Source organism: Nothobranchius furzeri, chromosome 10 (genome assembly GCF_043380555.1).
Source record: "Nothobranchius furzeri strain GRZ-AD chromosome 10, NfurGRZ-RIMD1, whole genome shotgun sequence".
Lineage (NCBI taxonomy): Eukaryota > Metazoa > Chordata > Actinopteri > Cyprinodontiformes > Nothobranchiidae > Nothobranchius > Nothobranchius furzeri.
Window position 1 is genome coordinate 65290136 of NC_091750.1, and position 19626 is coordinate 65309761.

Here is a 19626-nt window from a genome sequence, read left to right on the forward strand (position 1 = left end):
ATGACACAGTTGTAGCAGGCACAGGATAAGACATATTAGGCTCTGATGTTTACGGTGTTTGAATTTTTTATTTTTAAAAGATTACAAAGAAATTCTCCATTTTGAATCAAACGCGTCACAAATTTTATGTAATCTTTACATTCCTAAATATTAGGAAACTCACAAGTCATTCTGGGTATTTCAATACAGCAAAATTTCTTGTTTCTTAGTTTGTAAATTTGAATGTTTGAAAAGCTTTTTTCTCTTTAACTGAAGCGCATCAGCTTTGATTTCCCCGCTTTGCAAATCAGTGATTTTTTTTTTTCACACGTGGGTCTCAGAAGAATAAAAGAAAGAAAAAGCTAAAGCAGCAGGAGTCCACTGATGCTGGGCATATATCGTAAAGCGCTGCTTTAAACAAACCGCTGGGAGCTTCTCAACCAACACTCACATCTGAGGATGGACATGAAAGATGCAGAAATATAATTAGTTTTTATTTTGGTGTACTTCAGACTTTCTTTTTTAACAAAATGTTTCTTTCATTTCAGTGATCAAAGAGCAGCCTGGAGTCTAGATTCTTTCAGTCAAGGCCAACACGTCGTCTGTTAGAAGAAAGTTTCCCTGCAGAGCGGGCAGGTGGACTTGTTGCTGGAAGTGAACCATTTATACTGCAGAAAGAGGAGAAAACACAGTAAATATGTAGACATAACAAATGTGTGAAGTTTCTTTTGGTCACGTGGCGATGACTCACCAAACAGGCCGAGTGGAACTTCTTCTTGCAGGTGCGGCAAGCTTTCTTAGGCAGGGAGTAGTTCGAGCCGTGGATGACGGAGAAGCAGATCATACAGTCTTCTATTCCCTCGAAGCGCTTGTCAACATTGTTCTTCCACAGCGACAGGCCTTCCATTATGCTTCCATTCTGAACATAAAACAATTCATTTCACTCAAGCCCTTTTATTTCCTAATTCCTTTAAAAAGAATCAAGCACTTTTGGCTTTTTATTTGCACTCTGGGAAAATAAATTAATAAAAAATATCAACCTGGTGGTAGGGCTGGGTATCAAAACTATGTTTATCTGCTATTTTGTCGGTGCTAAATTTCAGTACTTCCCCAATAAAGCTTCCCTGTTAATGAGCCACAAAGCTTCGACCCCTTCAGCTGCTGGGGTACCACTCACACACAGCGCCACCCACCTCTCGTCCTCCCTGCTCCTATATACATGATTAAATGGTTGAATCACCAAGGAAAATACTAAAACGTACTACTACTCTACTAGTAATAAGTAGAAGGGACCCAGCTCTTCCCAGACGGATATAATCTGTTTCCAAACTCAGCCCGTTTACTGGAATCACGTTTCTACCTGATGTGTCAGGTAGGTGCTCAGCTGCAGCATCCAGTTCCTCCACTGCTGCACGGCAACGCCCACACGCCTCCCGCTCTCCACCATGATGGAGCCCAGAGGGTAGTTCTGTGGCAGCTGAATCACCAACTCGATGTAGATGTCATCCACAGAGTAGGTAGCTATCACCTCTCGTGCTGCTGAGCGAGCCTTCACCTGGAATCAGGAAGTAAACAAAAACAATGCTGAGCGGGGTTGTTTCACACAGTCAGGTAAATGCTCTACATTGTATTTCTTTGAATTTTGCTTATAAAATATAAGAAAAACTGGGGGAGCGACATGGTTTTTATGGAACTACATATATTTGGTTTTAGGGGATCTCTCTGAAACACATTGTGGTTTCTTTCTAGTGACAAGAAAGCCAGGCCTGCAGTGGCCACTAAGACTGGGCGATCAGTCAGTCCAAAGTTGATGATGGGCCATATATTTGCACACGCAACAATCAACCAATAACCATCCATCCATTATCGTCCACTTATTCAGAGTCAGGTTGTGGGGGCAGCAGCCTAAGCAAGGAGGCCCAGACTTCCCTCTCCCCAGCTACCTGGGCCAGCTCCTCCGGGACAACCCAAGGCGTTCCCTGGCCAGCTGAGAAACATTGTCCCTCTAGCATGTCCTGGGTCTTCCTTTAGGTCTCCACCTGGTTGGACATGCCCAGAAAACCTCACCAGGGAGGTGTCCAGGAGGCATCCTAACTAGATGTCAGCCATCGCAACTGGCTCACCTCGAAGTAATCCTGAAGTATCTCCCACAATTGCTCTTAATCAGTTTGCGGGAACAAACCATGAGGGTTCGTAATACTTGAGATCATTTATTCAACTAATCGATGCATCAATCAGTAAGTGCCAGTGCCAGAACTAGTTTGATTTCCACATAAGAATAGGGGGCCGTTCTTCTTGCCAATAGCTGACAATTTTGCCTCAGTACGGGGGTAACCCTTTACATGTTGGACTAAGTGATAGGGTTGTAAGAAAATATCAATATGGCAATATATCACAATACTTTTTCCAATATAATATATTATATTGATATTCTAAAGCTGTGTATCTAATTTTTGGAAGAATTTACATGCAAACATTTGTGTATTTTCTTTTCTTTTGGTGCAATTAAAATGCTGACCACTAGTGGGCAGCAGTGTGCAATGGGTTTGGTTTCCACCATTGAAATGTAAATCCCTCTATCATGGTTCAGAAACCACATGTTAAACATGTTAAGTATCAGTTTGGACTGCTTATTGAATTTTTCTACAATAAATTCAGTCTAAAAAAATCGCTAATATCGTCTGGCTGAATGTATCGTGATATATTGATTCGTCTCACCTGTATTTCACCAATACACATCCCTACTAAGCGAGATGCCACTCAACAGGACCATTTTATTGGAGGACTTTTATTGGACCCTTGTGGTTGTAAAAAGGTCATTCTGTTTGAGATAGCACTATTCTGTCAATGATGTGAGCCTTTGAACAGTGAGTTAGGCATTATTTAGAATTTCAGAGTGTTTTGACCAAAACTTTTACAGTGTCTAGTTATGGTTGTACCATTGATTGCCTTATAGCATTCTCCTATAATTCTAGAGAGACCGTAGCATTAGCAAAGAGATTTCACTCTGCAGGTCGGTCTAGTCATGCTCCATTGTAGCCTCAGCAGGTCTCCCATTGGCCTGAGCAGTTCTGTGTATCGACTTGGTGGGCGGGATGTTACTGCAACGAAGCGAAATAACTAAGATGGCAGCGGCTCTCTTGAAACGGCTCTGGCATAAACTTTGGACTATTTAGACTTGGGCTTTTCTTTGAGTCAAGAGCAGATAGAAGAACTTGAGTTCTTAGTTAAGAAAAAGGACGCATTTGCATTTTCTTCGACAGTGTAGTGGACTGCCCTGTTGACTGACAACCGTAGCAATGAGTACGTTGTTGTCCAATAGCATGGCATGGAGACAATTTGAAAGACAACCATAGATTCTGCCCCACAACCGAGCCCTCCCTATGGGTCATGGCCAGAATATGTATTCACAAATATAGGATGGCTGGCAGACTAATATATCACTGGAATCACAAGAATCCTTTCTAGTGAGTTATATGTATATATACACACAGAAAGAGTATTGCAAAAACTAAACTGGTTAGAAGTGAAAGTGTATGCTGGTCAATCAGCGAGACTAATTTATAGATCACTGCCACCTAGGATTGACTGATTAGTGTTTTGTTTTAGCCTCAAGGGCAACCTGCTGGCTTCATTATCCCATGTAAATCGCTTTGGACAAAAGTGTCGGCGAAATACAAAAACATAAACATGTTAATCAAATCGGTGAAGGCCCCAGCTTTTCACTGATGGTCCATAAATTAATAGCTCATCCAATCGCTCAACCTTAAACTATCAGATTGTTGTTTTGAGTTGCTGTTAGGGCTGGGCGATACGGCCTAAAATCAATATCACGATATACTGAAGAGTTCACTTCAATAACGATAAATGGATGAGAACTACATGTATGTGCAGGGTTTCCCCCAGGAAATGGGTTACGCCTGGCAGATTTGCCCCCCGGGGGGGGGCTCCGTCCTGCAGCGCTCCTCTGTGAGAGGGGGGGGGGTTGCACACGTTCCACTGCTGTTTCTCACCAGTATCAGCTGATGGAGGGCTCTAGTTTTGTTGCGCCGTTTGTGTCAGCGGACACGGTCGGGTCGAGGAGGGGGGCGGGGCATGGCACTTAGCCTGATGGGTGGCCAAGCAAAGCCTGGCGGCCGCCAGGCTTACAGGGTGCTGGGGGAAACCCTGCTGTGCTAAAACAAAAGTTGTCCACTAGATGGGGCTGTCCGGTATATTACAATGAGTCACGTTGCCATGTGACTCAAGGCGGTACAGCTTCTTAAAGTGACACGAATGTTGCCAACCTACACAGTTTTTCATTTCTTTTATTATCGAATTATCGAGAAAAATAACATCTGTTAGAGTCGGAGGTTTCGATAATGATTCAATTTCGATTTTTCGCCCAGCCCTGTTGCTGTCAAAAATTGGTAATTGGCTAAAAATATGTAACTTTATCCAATTAAACTGATCATCACCACCGGTTCCACCAGTCAGGCAAAAAAGTGGCCTTTAACACTCAGTGGTCCAGTTCAGGAAATGTGTTTTTGACCAATCCAAGTCACTGGAAGAACAGTTTTTAAACTATTCATAACTTTTACATCTAAATGTCAACAGAGAGGTTTTATTCAGGCAAAGTGAGGCTCCTTTCTTCACTGGATTTTAAAATATTCCATTGAGAAACATTTAGAGATTTCCATCTGTGAAAGCTGATAAATAAATAAACCTCCCTTTAGTGCAGCTAAATGCCAGAATCAGACTTAATGAACTTGATGCTTTCAGCACCAATAAGAGTTTATTTTTATTCAACAGAATCTACTGTTGCTGCATCATTAACCTGCACCTGCGAAGCAGCTGTTGCACCAAATAATTATTCACACCTTTTGTTACAAGCGAGGAAGAAAAGTTCAGCAACTTAAACAAATAAAGCTTCATTTAAAGGATGAAGAGGCTCGACAGCTTGGACAAAAATGAGAAAATCTGGACGAATAGATTTTTTTAAAATAAAGTCGGAGAATCACACACTGTGTTTCTGTTAACCACATTTAAAAGCTGTTTGGCAGGCAGCTCAATCTGCCGTCTTCCATTATTGCATGATGGATTTACCGACTTCCATTGGGTTTAACTTTTTAACGCCTCAACTCCAGAGAACTACCGTTTAGCAGCAGGAACTCATTTGAGTTTAACCACAAGCTGAAGTGTTAGACGTACACATCACAGCATGTCTGCAGACTTACGGTCATGCTGTCGAACATCTGGGTGCTGTTGTGGACGGAGGAGATCTCCTGGGCTGACAGAACCGGGCTGACGTATCTGCTGGTGAACTTCTCCACAGCCATGCTCACTCTCTTCTCCTGGCCGTTCCACCACAACCGCAACATGGCTGGCAGGTCCTGCACGGTGCTGTAATACACGCTGCAGGCCAAGTGGGGGAGCTCCCACTCTACACTCTTAGTCTCTGTATTAAACACAAAAAAAAGTGAAGCTTAAACAGGTTTAAAGGTGAAGATCTGCAGGCAAGAGTTGGATTTTTGCGCACCATCAACTGCCAAAGACAAAATTTCTGTAAAGAAGGTTTTGCCCTCTTTAGACTCCGCCCCCTGTCCTGGATAAACCGGGTTCTCGGGCATCAGTTTGAAGAGATGGAGGAGGAGCTTGTTGAGGGAGCAGCTTCTCTTAAGATACTGAGCATAATGAGCACGCAGCTAAATGTAAAAAAAAAAAAGAACATTTTTTGTAAAAACTGCAGTTAAAAAGACTCAAATGTTGCTAGATATCTGATCATGTGACGAACTGCCACTCACATGGGAGGGGGAGGATTTGAAAAATGTGAGCAGCAGCTTCCAGGCCAACAGGTATCCCAGGATGTAGGAGTACTCCACACTGAGGGGCTGGACGACTGCAAACTCTCCCACCTGGACTCCTGTCAGGATATTCTCACACAGCTCCTCGCATGTCGTCAGGACGGCCATGAGCGAAGCTGGAGGAGAGCTGAGGCCCAACATGCAACGTTACCTCTGCAAAGTAACACAACCAACAACCACGTGTGTGGGAATCCTCCAACTTACAGACACGGCTCATCTCCGTCATCTTCAGACTTGCTGCTGTCTCCTTCTCCGTCACACGCAGGCAGCTGAGGCATGACCCTGCAACAAACAGACATGTTGGTTTCGTTTTCATTTCATCCACGAGCCTAGTAATGAACCGGATCCTTACTTTTCCAACATGTGGTGAACGGTGATCTGCAGAGGTCTGGCCTTGAACAGCAGCAGAGGGCACAGAGTGTTGAGGAGCGTCTGCAGAGGCTCTGGCAGGTTCGTCTTTTGGTCCGCTACAAACCGTGGCTGCAAGGAGTTTTGGGTCAGCTGCTGCAGCGGCACATGCGCCAGAGCCAAACCAACGGACTGGAGCACGGCCATGGGGAACAGAAGGTCGTCGGGGTCACTGAAGACCTCTGAATGTATTTAAATACCAGGAATTAGTAAATGTCGGGGTGAGGAATATGTATAAATCCCACCCACACACCAGTGATTTTAACAGGCAGAGGCAGCAGCAGGTTGTACACTCCCTCTATGAAGAAATCTCTCCATTCCCCCGCCAGTTCTGACGGCAGCTTCTCCAATACGTCAGGCGAAGATGAAGTGAAGAACTGGTTCAGTTTCACGATCAGGGCAGAGTTCTCACACACAAACAGCTGCACCCAGGGGTTCCACAGGCTGCTCACACTCTCACCCGCAGCCTGAGTTCAGAAGATCATCATTTTTTAAATAATGAAATGGGCAACGTGAGGAAAAACGGCGTCCTGCTCTGGAGCTGATACGGGTCTCACCTCCAACCAGGCCAACATGGAGCAGAGCAGGAAGTCCCACTGGTTTCCTCCAAGAATCGATGATTTATGAGTCACCAGCCAAGACAAGAATCGCATCATCTCCACGTTAAGGTTCAGCTGTTCAGACGTAGCGTCAGACAGGTCGCTGAGAAACAAAGATTTGTTAATTCAGTCATAAAAACAAACCATGTGAAAACCACCCATCATAATGTCCATCCCATCTCTTACAAACCCCCCTCTGCAGAAATAAAACAGCTAATTAGTGTTTTACCAGCTAAAGAGGAACCAGTCCTCCCTGCTGTTCCTCCATTCCATCACCGTGGCCAGGATCGCCTGCACAACCTCGTCCTCCACCGGTGTGTTTGCCTTTAAGCAGCACTGCAGCACCGCCAGACACCCGTACACATCTGCAACACACGGTCCAGATTTGTTCTTCCAATATATACAAATGTGTCCGTGTAACAGAAATGTGCTCATCTTACTGTCATTCTCCTGCCAGTTGATTAATCCGGCCGTGGCCAAGGTGACGAGCGTCTCTCTGTCTGTTCCTGTCATGGCTGGGCAGAGCACCTGAAGTGTGCTCAGTTTGCTCTGAGACACTGGGAACAGACTGCCCACACGCATGAGAGGGTTTAGTTTTAATCTGCAGCAGCTCTGACTACTAAAGAGGGTTTGTTTTCTAATAGATGACTGACCTGTCTGAACTACCAAAAAGTCTCCTTAAAGCTGCACCATGAGTGGCTGCCAAGTTGTTGGTGCTGATGTAGTCGTCTAGAGTCAGAGACCACAGACCCCCGTCTGTCAAAGACCTAAAGAGAAGAAAACGCCAGAAAATTAGTCTGGAAGTTAGTAATAAAGTAAAAAATGACCATGTGAAACAAAAAAAGGTAACATTCTAAACTGTGTACTCAGAAATATGCAAACTCGTAAATGTCAGGACACACGCTCACGGCGAGGCGTCCTTCCAGTGTTATGGCCCTCGCCTCTGGAACGAGCTGCCAGAGGAGCTCAGGGCCGCAGAGAACGTTCATGTTTTTAAGTCCAGGCTCAAGACCCACCTTTTTAGGTTAGCTTTTATCTAAATATTTACTACAGTTTTATTCCTTGTTTTACATGATTATATTTTATTACTTGCTTTGCATGTTTTACATTATTATATTTTAGCACAGTTTTATTATTTAATATTATTATTTTACTGTCTATATGATTTTATTTATTACTTATTTTCTAACTTTTGTCATTTATATCAGCTCTTTTATTATATTTTTACTCATTTTAATCCAGTGTTTCCTCTGTGGGGGCCCTCTGCCCCGGGAGCGGTGGTCGACTGTAGCTTCCTGGGCGCTCTATAGGTGGGGGTCTATGCTCCCCCTCCACTGAGCGCCCTGACTTAGTGTGGAAGACCTGATGCTGCCGGGGCAGACGGCTCCTCTGATGGCGTTTCCTTGCCTTAACTTACTGGGCTCATCTGGACTCAGCCAAATATAATTTTTACTTGTGTGTGTGTGTGTGTGTGTGTGTGTGTGCGTGCGTGCGTGTGTGTGCTTGCATATGTCCGTTAATGTTTTTAACCTGTTACGGGAACCTGGGGTAATTTTGTAAAGCACTTTGAGAAGCACTTTGTCTGAAAGGCGCTTTATAAATAAATCTGATTGATTGATTGATTGATTGATGTGTGCTTTCCTTTGACGTTTTATGGATCATTCAAGCCATTTCAAATCGTGAGTGTGTGTGTAAGACTAATATTTGTGTGTATATGTGTTAAATATAAAGCGTTTTTGCTGTCGGGAGTTTGAAAAACGTCCAGTTTATGAAAACAGAAGAGGGCACTCCACAACCTGAGCAGACTTCGTCCAAAAACTTCCATAAATGTCCAAATTTGAGGTAGGTTGTGAAATTCCATAAAGTTTATTGATTTGTGTTCCTAATGATATCTCAGAAAGGATCAAATCTGATTAAAAATGTTGAAGTTGTTAGTACTTTTCAGCACGGCCTGCTTTTATCTCACCAGGTGGAGAAAAAAAAAGAATGAATGTGATTTACAAAAATGTTGTAATGTTTATTTCAGGTTTCCTGTTGTGCGTTTTAAAGGCTGTTGATGAAACGGATGTTTTCCTGTTGTGACACGGGGACTAAGAGACTCCAGCTCTGTTCAGCAAAAAGGAAAACTGTATTTAAAAGAAAAAACAATTGACTCTATTTCCTGAACAGAAGTATCTATAAAATTACTTATATTGTAGAGATTTGAACATGTCTGCTTTGCCACGGACCGCTTCCTGACTTTTTAGCCAGCTGAGTCGCTTCCGGGCTGCATCAACGTCTGTGTTCTCGATCGCGTAGCAATTTTTACAGAACCTGCCGAGAAGAACAGCCAACAGGTCCAGGACGTATTTGAGACGCCACATTCAGGTTTTAAATAGTACGTGTCCCCCTACATTCATTATGGTGAGTTAACAAGCTTCTACTTTGGGTTACAAGGAGCTGATACATGCTAGCTCTTTATTAGCCAGTTAGCACAGTTTTGAAGTGACAGTAACAATTAGAGCCCTGCACCGGAGCCCTCAGCCCGGGAGTCAGCCCGGCCCGACAGCCCGAGGGCCAACGACTGTGTAATTACCTCGGACACGGGCCGGGCCAGGCGCCTTTATTTTTAATTGAATTCATTAAAAAAAACTAAACACTTGAACACAACAGCACCTGCCTGCTTCTCACGCAGGAAATCCAGCCACTTCATAAAATTGCCATTTTTTTATGGCCAAAGTTCAACCAACTGTGGATGTTTACTCCCGCTGAGAGGACCGACATCCAGCAACATGTGTGAATCCAGAAAAACCGCTTCAGAGCGGGGGAGGTTGCTGCAGCGCGTCGGCAAGAGCAGGCTACAGGACAATCAGGTATTTTTGTTTTGTTAGCATACTAATGTAGCTATATATTGGCCTAAATTTGCCTAGTTTTGTTATGATTTTACGCAGATGGTTCAAGCGCAGCAGCTGCTGGTACTGCACCAAAGAGGAGAGTGCTGGAAGAGCCTGAGAACGCGTGGGAAAATGTCAGAGAGGATGAAGTCCAGTTCTACCTCAGCCTCAACCCCAGCATGGGAGCTGATGGAAGGGATCTGTGGTCTTCAGTGTCCCGGCCAGCAGTAGCAGCAGCGAGTGCGCTTTTAGCGCAGCTGGAAGAGCGATAGAGGAAAGGAGGACTGGACTTGCCACCAAAACTGTGGATGCCATTCTTTTCCTGCATGATGCCAAATAAACTGTTCCTCTTGTTGTGTTCAGAAAATGGAGGACTTGTGCCACGTTAAGGGGCTCAACTTTTGTTAAACGGGACGTAGGCTGTTCTTAAAGGCTTGTTCTTATAATTTTATTGCTATGGTCATTATGCCATTAAAAGCTCAGTTAAGGTCTGTGTGGTTCATAAATGCGCCTATATAAACAAATTCTCAAGCTGCTGATTGAAACATGCGCCCCTGTTCTAATATGCCATGTTATGTCCACTTTGATGTCAGAAACCATTCGTTTATTCTCATGAAAACGGCAGCATTCTATTTTTCTGTGAATAAATTTGCTCTGCAGTTAAAAAAAATACAGCATTCATTGCTGGTTGTTTTCTAACTGGAGAGCGCATTTTCAGAGCGGCAGATTAAATTTACAAACGCTATATTAATTGGGGGCGTTTATTTAATCTGCCGCTCTGAAAATGCGCTCTGCAGTTAGAAAATTAGAATGCTGCTTTTTTTTCTAATTGCACAAGAGCACGTTTTCAGAGCAGATTACATTTACAAACGCATCCAATTAATATAGCGTTGGTAATTTCATCTGCCGCTCGGAAAATACGCTCTGTTAGAAAAAAAGAAGCTGCATTGATGCGGTTTTTCTTTCTTTTATTTTTTTACTGCAGAACGCTTCTCACAGATAATTAGAATGTTTAGCTGTGCATTCTATCACGCTAAAACATTATGAAAGGTTTAAAAAAGGTCGGGCTCGGGTCGGGCCAGAGAATCCTGAAAACCTTTTCGGACCGGGTCGGGCTGGGGCTCCACCCCCTCGGGCCGGGCCGGACACGGGCTCAGATTTTAGCCCGTGCAGGACTCTACCAACAATGATATCAGAGAGATAGGTTAACATCAGCTGAATGATAACTTTTTGCTAACGTTAGCATTGCTTCCTCAGTAAATAGCTAGCATGTATCCTTTAGCAACCCAAATCAATTAATTAATTTCCCTCTGGGATTAATAAAGTATTTTTTTTTTTTTTTTTTATTGAAATGTTACATCACCTTCAGAGTTAAGAATGTACGTGAACATAGAAAACATTTGCCTTTTTATTACTGTGGCAGCTTATCCTGTGTACATTGTTGATCGCTAGCCTCAGCAGGTCCTGCAGCGATAGCATAAATAAGCCTCGGGGAATGCTAACGTTAATGTGACCCAGAAATTATTCAGCCGGCTAAAAAGTCAGAAAGTGCGAAAACCAGGGATCTGTGCCATATAACCTAACTGTAGGTGCTGAATTCAAATGAACAATCTTTGCACTAATTTAGCATTTAAGGCACACACACTTTTTTAGATTACTAGAAATTAATTCAGTCAATAAGGGGTTAAGCGCCATTTTAAAGGCTTTTGGGGAATGATAACAAGGGCCAGCTCTGTCTAGTGAAACTATGTTTTTGTTCAGTGATGAATGGGTGAATGGGTGAACCTACCTCGAGTAAAGGCTCTCTAGAAGAGATTGAAGAGGAACTCTGGTGTGAAGTCCATCCGACAGCCCCCATTCAGCCAGCAGGCTGTGATAGGCAGACACAACTGCAGGGCTCCACTTCAGCTCCTTACACCACTGCAGCGCAAACAGCAGCTCTGAAACTGTAAAAAATAAATAATAAATAAAAATAAATACAACAGAAACTTTAATTATTAGGAGCAAAAAAAAGAAAACTCAATAACAAAAATGTTTTTAAATGTCTCATTCACTCGTTAAAAGTCCTAGCAAGTCGATTTCAGTGAAAGAAAAGCTCTCCTGCTCCTGTTTAGGGAACTAGAAGTTTGTTGGAGGAGTGAGAACGACAGGATTATGAGTCTTATTAATATTAATGATATACAAACGCGCCTCTGATTGGCTAAGGACACTGAGACTCTTCTGCTGCTGCCTCTTCGTTTTCACCACTCGTAGGTCATACCTGTGTTTGTGAGGTTCGGTAGCGGTGAAGGACCATCCGCCACTCCTCGGTCACAGCGTGAGGCTGCAGCGATCTGGGCTACCTTTCCCAACAGAGCGCAGACACACAGGTGGGCAGGAAGCCTGTTTGACTCTCTAAATCTCCACGTTTCCCTGGAGGGTTTGTCATAAACTCCTCTGTGACGGTTGGACAGTAGAGGAGTTTTCACCCACTGAAGAAAACAGAAGAGATGAATGAGTGAATGAAATACTTTCTGTGCAAACCCAGAGTAAGGTTGTTCCTCACCTGAGGGGGCAGGACTTGTCTGATTCTGGTCCAATCCTCCTGGCTCGGTGTCAGCAGAGTAAAGAAGTGACTGAGGACGGGGGAGGTTTCGTCTCCTGCAGAGATGATCGTCTCCACTACGTTTTGCACAGCCGAGACTAAAACCTGCAAACTAGAGATGCAACGATACCACTTTTTTCCAAACCGATACGATACCGATACTTGGATCTGAGTACTCGCCGATAGCGATACTTCTACCACACAAAAAAATGCAATGATTTGGAATACAGATTTCATTTTCTTCTCTGCTTTCAACAGGAAAAGACTGTGAGGTAAATAAAAAGTTAAATATATGAATAGAAATCATCACAAATCTAAAATATTAGGTGAACAGAAACGACAAGTTACAGTGAAGCCATTTTCAAGCAACTGCATTGGTATCGGCTCCTGGTATCGGTTAACTTTTACCGATAGGTGCATCCCTACTGCGAGCTAAAACAAATCTAGATATTTAAATGATCTCTCAACATGTTGGGACTAATTCTGACTCAAAGAAAAACAGACGCTACCTTTTAATATCCAGCGAGCCCGTTAGTAGCTGCTTCACCACCCAAACAGCTGCACTGTGCAGGAAGCCACCTTCTCTCACCTCACATGTACAGTGCTGCACCAGAGACTGGACCCCAGCAACACACACCTTCTTCAGCTTCTCCAACAGCGATTCTATCAAAACAAAAGCAACGCCAGTTAGTTTTTAACTCTTTTGTTCACGGCATACGTGCAGAGAGTGAGAGAGGACCCACCGGACAGGTGAGTGTGTCTTTGATCTTGAGCGATGAGCTGGAAGACCGTGAGCAAGAGCTCCTCGGCTGAGAGCAGGAGAAGGCAGTCTTGCACAGATGAGAAGAAAGACGAGGCCACGTCGCAGATGAAGGAGATGAGGGGCTCCATGTTGCCCGCATTGGACAGACTCTTGGTCTCAGAGAGAGTGGTGTGGAGCTTCTCTAAGATCTTCTCCATGTACACCGGCCCTATTAGACACTCTGAGAACATAAACGTGCAGCGTGGTTAGAGTCAGGAGAAAAGGAGCTTTCAATAAAACCATTTCTGGAGTCTGTGTCCACCGTTGTTGTGGTTCTGAGAGAGGACCAGGCTGATGAGCATCCAACTGTGGTTGCACGTGGAAGAACGAGAGCTGCTGTCAATCTTGCAGAGCTCCTCTGTCAATCCCAAGAGTTGTTCACCAAGAACTGAGCCTTTCAGCCAATCACTGCAGCTCGCGCAAGTCTGAGGATCTTTAGACGCCTGCAGAGCCGGACAGTGGATTAGTGGACGACGCACATTAATGGGAATGTGATTAAAAGTGAACAAATGACTTTTACCCTCTGAATAATCTGTAGGATGATTCCCGACTCCAAACCCATCTGAGAAGAAGAGCAGCGAATGTCAGCAAACCCCCCCCCGAATCCAGAACTGTACCTGAATCCTTCACCAAGATTAAAGATGTGGTTACCGTGGTGACGTGGTTGAGGACGAGCGTGGTTTCCTGCCGGCTGCAGCACCGAAGTGAGCTGAAGATCATCTCCACCAGGTGTTCGGTGTTGCTGCGCCGCACCACAGCCAGCCACACGACCACTCGCTTCAGCAGGAACCGCGTCACTGGGTTCTGATCCGGCCGGCATTCATCTTCTGAGATTCTTTCATCAAATTCATTTAAAGCCTGAGAAGAAGAAACAGAAAGAAAAATGAACACAGTAAACTGGTGACAGTCAACACCACCAACCACTCTTATTTCACTGCACTCCAACTGTAAATACAGCAGTTTTCTCCCATCTTAAAAATAAGGAGGCACAATAAACTTTGTCAAAGCACCAAAAATATAATTTCCTGACTTACGCTGAAAACTCTGGGTGTGTGGAAGGACTGCAGGAGAAGTGAGAGGAAAACAAGGTGCTTCTCTGAGTTTTTCTCATTCACGTGCACCAGACAAAGCTGCGCCAGCTGGCACACGGCGTCTTCTAAATGCTGAGTCCGCAGGAACCCGGACGCTTCCTCGTTCACAAGCTTCTCAGCTTCACTCCCCTGGATTCCAGTCGTCTCCTCCTCCTCCTCTGGCTTAGACAAACACAGCCTGACAGATTTCTTTTTTGGGGGGTTTGTTCCGCCTCCTCTCCCAGGATAACGCATCACCTGGTCAGACACGAGGGAGGAAAGATGTGCAGCATCTCTTTCCAGAATCACGAGTATCTCTGGTAAGTCAACTCACATGCAGCAAGGTGGCAACACCTTCCAGAGCCCGTGGATCTGCCTCCTCGGTATCAACGAAACTCACAAGCAAAAGACCAACATCCTCCCAGAAGTCAGCCAGAAGTCTCTGAAACACACCCTTGCTGCTATTTTCCTCACTTTCACCGTGCAAACCAGCCTTTTTCTCCCAGGAAACGAGCATTTCAGTCACTAAATCGAAAAGAGGCCTGTGCTGAAGGGAATTTCTAATCCCCTTCTCTAGTAAAGGCAAAAGCTGCAAAAGAACAAAAGAATGTGAAAAATCTGAACTTGTTGGTATGAATTTAAATCAGGCAAAACGTTGCCAACCCACCTGCTGTGAAATAAGCATGGTCCTTATTTTCTCCTGGGAAAGATCGTCTCCTGTATTCTGCAGCATGCAGTACCTCAAGCACTCAACAACAGACGTCACGATCACAGCGCTCTCTGACGGGCTCGACACGGCGCGCTCACTAGAAAGACTGAACAAACGCACGAGAGAGGAGAAGAAATGCAAACATCGCTAACAACTAAAAGAGCCAAGTAAAAAATACATTATTGGTAAATGGCCTGTATTTGATATAGCGTCTTCTTGAGTCCTGGAACCCCCCAAGGCGCTTTACAACACAATCACTCATTCACACATTCACACACACATTCACACACTGGTGGGGATGAGCTACGATGTAGCCACAGCTGCCCTGGGGCGCACTGACAGAGGCGAGGCTGCCGAGCACTGGCGCCACCGGTCCCTGACCACCACCAGCAGGCAAGGGGGGTTAAGTGTCTTGCCCAAGGACACAACGACAGCGACAGACTGAGCGGAGCTGGAACCTGCAACCTTCCGATTACGGGGCGAGCACTTAACTCCTGTGCCACCGTCTCTTAACTACTTCTGTGATTGGGTTCTCGTTCATTAAAGAGCACTCATCATATAAACTCACATTCTGCATCTTTTTGTGCCGCCGTGTGGGTCACTACTGCCTCCATATTACCCTAAACATAAAACACCCATCCATTCACTTCCTGTCAGTGTTTAGTTTAAGGAATTGTGTTCCTCAAAACGAGTCATTTCAAAAAGTTCCTGATTAGACTGATTTGTGAACAACGTTTGAGAGAAATGGTAATGTTGTGTATCTGGAATGAATTTTAAATCTTTACGTTCATCTCGTGAAAAATCGGGAGCAGAAACAAACGTGTTGTGTTTATATTTTTGTTGAGTGTATTACAGAACAAGTTTTTCAATAAAATCAGAACATTATTATTTTAAGTGCATGAATTAATGCATCTGAACTCATGCAGTAGGAACTAGAAAATATGAAATACTAGAACCATTTTATTTTTATTTGATTAAACTGATTTTTTCCTAACGTTGTTGGCATTTTTCCCACACACAGTTAAACAAAACAATGTTGACTGAGGTGTGTGTGAGAGAGAGAGGGGAAGAGAGTTAAAATAATTTTAAAAAACCCGACCGGAGCGGAGGCAGTGACCGACGTATGCACGAGCCGTTTTCAGCTCTGTCTTGTCAAATGCACCACGTACGTTACGAAAAAAGTATCTTTTAAATATTCTACCGAAAGAGAGGCGAGCTGAAGAAAACCTAGGGAGTTCTGAAGAAACGTGAGCAACAGTGAAGCAAGCACAGAGATACGTTACTGTCTGTGTGTGTGTGTGGATGCATGGGCCGGACTGAGCTCCCGGCTGCAGAGTTTTGTGTGTAGGGAGGGGCGGGCGCTCTATGTGACTGGCCAATCACAGAGCGTGAAGACAGTCAGTTACCCAATGAGGATTTTCCTTCAGCACGATTACAGATATTTACCAGGTTTACTCGTTTCACGCTCGTATTCGTCAAAAATGCTTTATCCGTACCGGATCCTGGGCTGCATGGCGGCGCAGTGGTTAGCACTGTTGCCTCGCAGCACGAAGGTTGCAGGTTCAAAACTCGGCTGCGGCCTTTCTGCGTGGAGTTGCGTGTTCTCCCCATGCATGCATGGGTTTCCTCCGGGTACTCCGGTTTCCCCCACAGATCACAACATGCCCTATAGGTTATAAATTGTAAGTCGCTTTGAATAAAAGCATCTGCTAAATGAATAAACATAAATATACATAAACTTGTCTGAAATGAGAATCTGGCTCATCCCTGGCTGTAACCACCCTGCCCTGCCTCCTCCTCCTTGCTGCCTGCCGGCTGTGATCACAAGCAACAACAGAGTAGTTCCCGCTGCTTCTTCGGGAAACAGCGCAAAAATAAATAAATAAACAATTATTTTTTTTAAATCAATCAAACTTGGGATCTTGTAGGCGTGGGGCTGGGATTTCAGCCGTGGCGGGCCGCCACGGCTACGCCTATGTAAGGGAAACACTGTCATGAACATGATTTGTATCAAACATAAAACTATTATAACTTATAAAATGACATCATATGTCTCCTTTAAACAGTCGTGTTTAAATTTTATGGTTGAGGAAAAGACATTTCTCTGATTTGACCTGGTCTCAAACAGGGACGGCAGCTCAAGCCCCTTTTCCAACACAACTGCCAAGCCAACAACAGCTCACTTCAGCGTAGCTGATTTTCCCAACAACTCTGACAAAAATAAGCCGCTCTTGTTTGTGCACTCATCATAGTTTTGCGTCTTTACTCAACACTTGAAAAATAGCGCAAGGCTATCTGCTCGTTACACAGAAACAACGGCAAAAGATAAGACTAGGAAGCACAAGACATCTTTTTTACGGAAGATGTCACCAAAGACCCCAATCCCACTATTTTAGTAAACAAATTAAAGAAAAAGTTAAAGACATCATGGGAGCTCACTGAAAGCTAAACAAAGTATATCTGATCAGATCAGCAGACCTACATCTGTCTGAACATTTTACATAATTACAAGCATGGACACACTCAGACACAACTGACCCTTGCATTAATGCAGTGAAGAAGGTGGCGTAGAAGTCCAGGTTTGGATCAGTGACCTTCTGTGGCAGCTTGCTGAGGAGCGGCATTAGATTTGGGTGGAGCGCTTTAGCCATGCCCTTACCCCCTTCCTTTAGCAGAGCCCAAAGTTTAGGCAGGAAACCCTTCTTGGCATTCACGTGTGTCCAGCAATCCTGAAACATTAGCAGGAAATTCCAAGATTAGATGCTTTTATAAAAAACTGGAACCCATCTTAAATAATTTCACAATTGAACTCTGATGTAATAAAAGAATGACTAAAATCAAGATGTGAATTTGATCATATTGAAGCGTACAGGGAGCGTAGACACAACGTGAAGAACGGCTTCCCACACAGGAGGCAGCACAACAGGATCCGTGTCGTCAATACTGAGGAGAACAGCCGGGCATAGCTGTGCTGCTTTGGCTTGAACCAGCCCAGGAGTGAACTCGCAGAGAGAGCACACCATCTCAAAAAAGGCCCCTCTCACCTGTGGAGACCATTCAAACTAACTGGAACAATTACACACACCGACACCTTTTGGAAAATGCTAGGCTAGTTCACATTTGAGCGTCGGTTTCCTTGACGGAACAGCGTTACCTGTGGTGTTTTGTGTTTGCTGTACTTCCAGAACTTCCCAGAGCTGACCAAATGTTCTAGTTTGGTCTCTAAAGCTGTCCTGTCACTCTGAAGCAGCAGGGAAAGAAGTCTCTTCACCCCCAACAGGGAACTGGTCAGCATCCGTACATATTTGGCTTCCCGCTCCTCCTCTGTCACACTTCTAATCAACAAGTGGGGGAAACGAGGCCTCAGCAAGTTTTCCCAAAGAATGTGTTGTTAACGAATACCCAGTGAGAGGGATGTTTACAAAAGCATTAAAAAAAATCAACTCTTTACATACTGCGGATCGCTGAGTGTGTCGGCTGTTTCTTTTAACAAAATATCTTGAAGTACCTGCAACCAAAATATCCCAAATTAAATGTAAGCAATAGCGAACTCCTCGACTCTAATGGGCAACACCTCTACTCACATTTAGGATTTCATCCTTGCAGAAGCCAAGGGCTTCGGGCTGTTTAGCGGGTGAGAAGGCAGCCTGGAAGGCCCGGCATGCAGCAGATGCTGCAGGTGTGTAGGTGTCACACTGGGACAGGATCCAGTGGCCCATCAGACTCTTCAGAAAGGGGGCCAAGCTGCGGCGCACCTTTAGCACCAGCTGCTCAAAGGCCAGCTGGGTGGCTTCTCTGATGCGGCGATCGTGATCCTGAGGTTCATTTCAAAACAACATCAATAAAATCAGGCTGTTTATTTCCAAAGATGTTCTTTCTTTAACATGATTAAGACATGTTTGACCCAGTGAAGTTGTTTTACTGATGCTCAAACAGCTCACCACTGATATCTTGCAGTAAATTCTTGGCCAGTAGGGCAGGACTCCTTTCACATCTTCAGCGTGTCGTTTCTGACACATGGACCCAAAGTCTTGGACAGCCTGGATTTAACACAGTGTTACACACCTGGACTCAGATCGGATTATTTAAACCTGAATACTATGAAGTGTTAAGAAGTGACACTGCTGCATCAACTGTGAGCTCACTTTCAGTCTAGTCACAACATCCCTCTTGGAAAGCTTCCTGAGCACCAGGCGGAAGTCCGCATCCACCAGGTTGTCTATCTCCTCCACTCCGTGGACAGCTGGAACATAGCTGAGCTCAGAGGTGACGGTAGAGTCAAACCCCACGAAGCCTGGGATCACACCACCCTCCCGGGTCAGAACCTCAGCAGCCCGGCCGCTGCTGGACGGCTGTTTGAAGAGCGAACACGCGATTTTGAGGGAAAACGTAAAACAACATGACGCGTACTGGCTGTATTTATCTGTGGTAAAACCACGTAGCGTTACCTGACATGACGTTTACAGTGTAGCTTGTGCTAACTCGGTTTGATGCTAACGCTATTTAGCATTATAAATGGCGTACAGGTATTGGTAGCGACTTACCCGAACGTTTCCTTTTGTTCTCTGTTTGTTCTTGCCCCCCATGGTTAGGTTTTTATAGTTTTAACAAAATAAAACTTATAAAAACAATTTTATTCACCATTTCTCATAGCTACATCCGAGTAACTCAGAAAAGTCGGACGTTACGTCACTCTCAACCTTTGCTTTTTCACTGCATAAAGTAGGAAAGAAACGCTTCTGTTGTTTTTCTACAAGGA

At 44.4% G+C, this 19626-nt stretch overlaps 1 protein-coding gene across 2 annotated transcripts; it reads right to left on the reverse strand.

The window, feature by feature from the left end:
- Positions 1–452: 452 nt before the first annotated feature.
- Positions 453–19575, reverse strand: ltn1 (listerin E3 ubiquitin protein ligase 1). Of its 2 annotated transcripts, none has more exons than XM_015961711.3 (32): positions 19412–19575; positions 19013–19219; positions 18809–18907; positions 18452–18682; positions 18323–18375; positions 18022–18202; positions 17738–17911; positions 17406–17596; positions 14826–14973; positions 14493–14747; positions 14123–14416; positions 13740–13946; positions 13609–13650; positions 13351–13531; positions 13030–13269; positions 12796–12949; positions 12248–12398; positions 11963–12173; positions 11492–11648; positions 7483–7596; positions 7270–7397; positions 7059–7194; positions 6788–6932; positions 6484–6697; positions 6175–6412; positions 6027–6104; positions 5763–5949; positions 5498–5663; positions 5196–5416; positions 1340–1534; positions 731–898; positions 453–647 (listed from the first exon to the last, which is right to left on the reverse strand). In XM_015961711.3, the coding sequence occupies exons 1-32, from the start codon at positions 19451–19453 to the stop codon at positions 585–587; spliced, it is 5271 nt and encodes a 1756-aa protein (XP_015817197.3). In that variant the 5' UTR covers positions 19454–19575; the 3' UTR covers positions 453–584. The 2 variants fall into 2 exon arrangements, with proteins under 2 accessions (XP_015817197.3, XP_054586861.2); XM_054730886.2 differs by having other exon boundaries at positions 17738–17929.
- Positions 19576–19626: the final 51 nt, after the last annotated feature.

What these genes read in the sequence shown, in the direction of transcription:
- ltn1 (XM_054730886.2), bottom strand. Translation starts at nt 19,453, where the DNA reads ATGGGGGGCAAGAACAAACAGAGAACAAAAGGAAACGTTCGG. An exon ending in CTCTCAGAACCACAACAACG is followed by an intron (nt 13,270 to 13,350) that starts GTGGACACAGAC and finishes TTATGTTCTCAG; the next exon opens with AGTGTCTAATAGGGCCGGTG. An exon ending in GGCTCGCTGGATATTAAAAG is followed by an intron (nt 12,399 to 12,795) that starts GTAGCGTCTGTT and finishes TTGCATCTCTAG; the next exon opens with TTTGCAGGTTTTAGTCTCGG.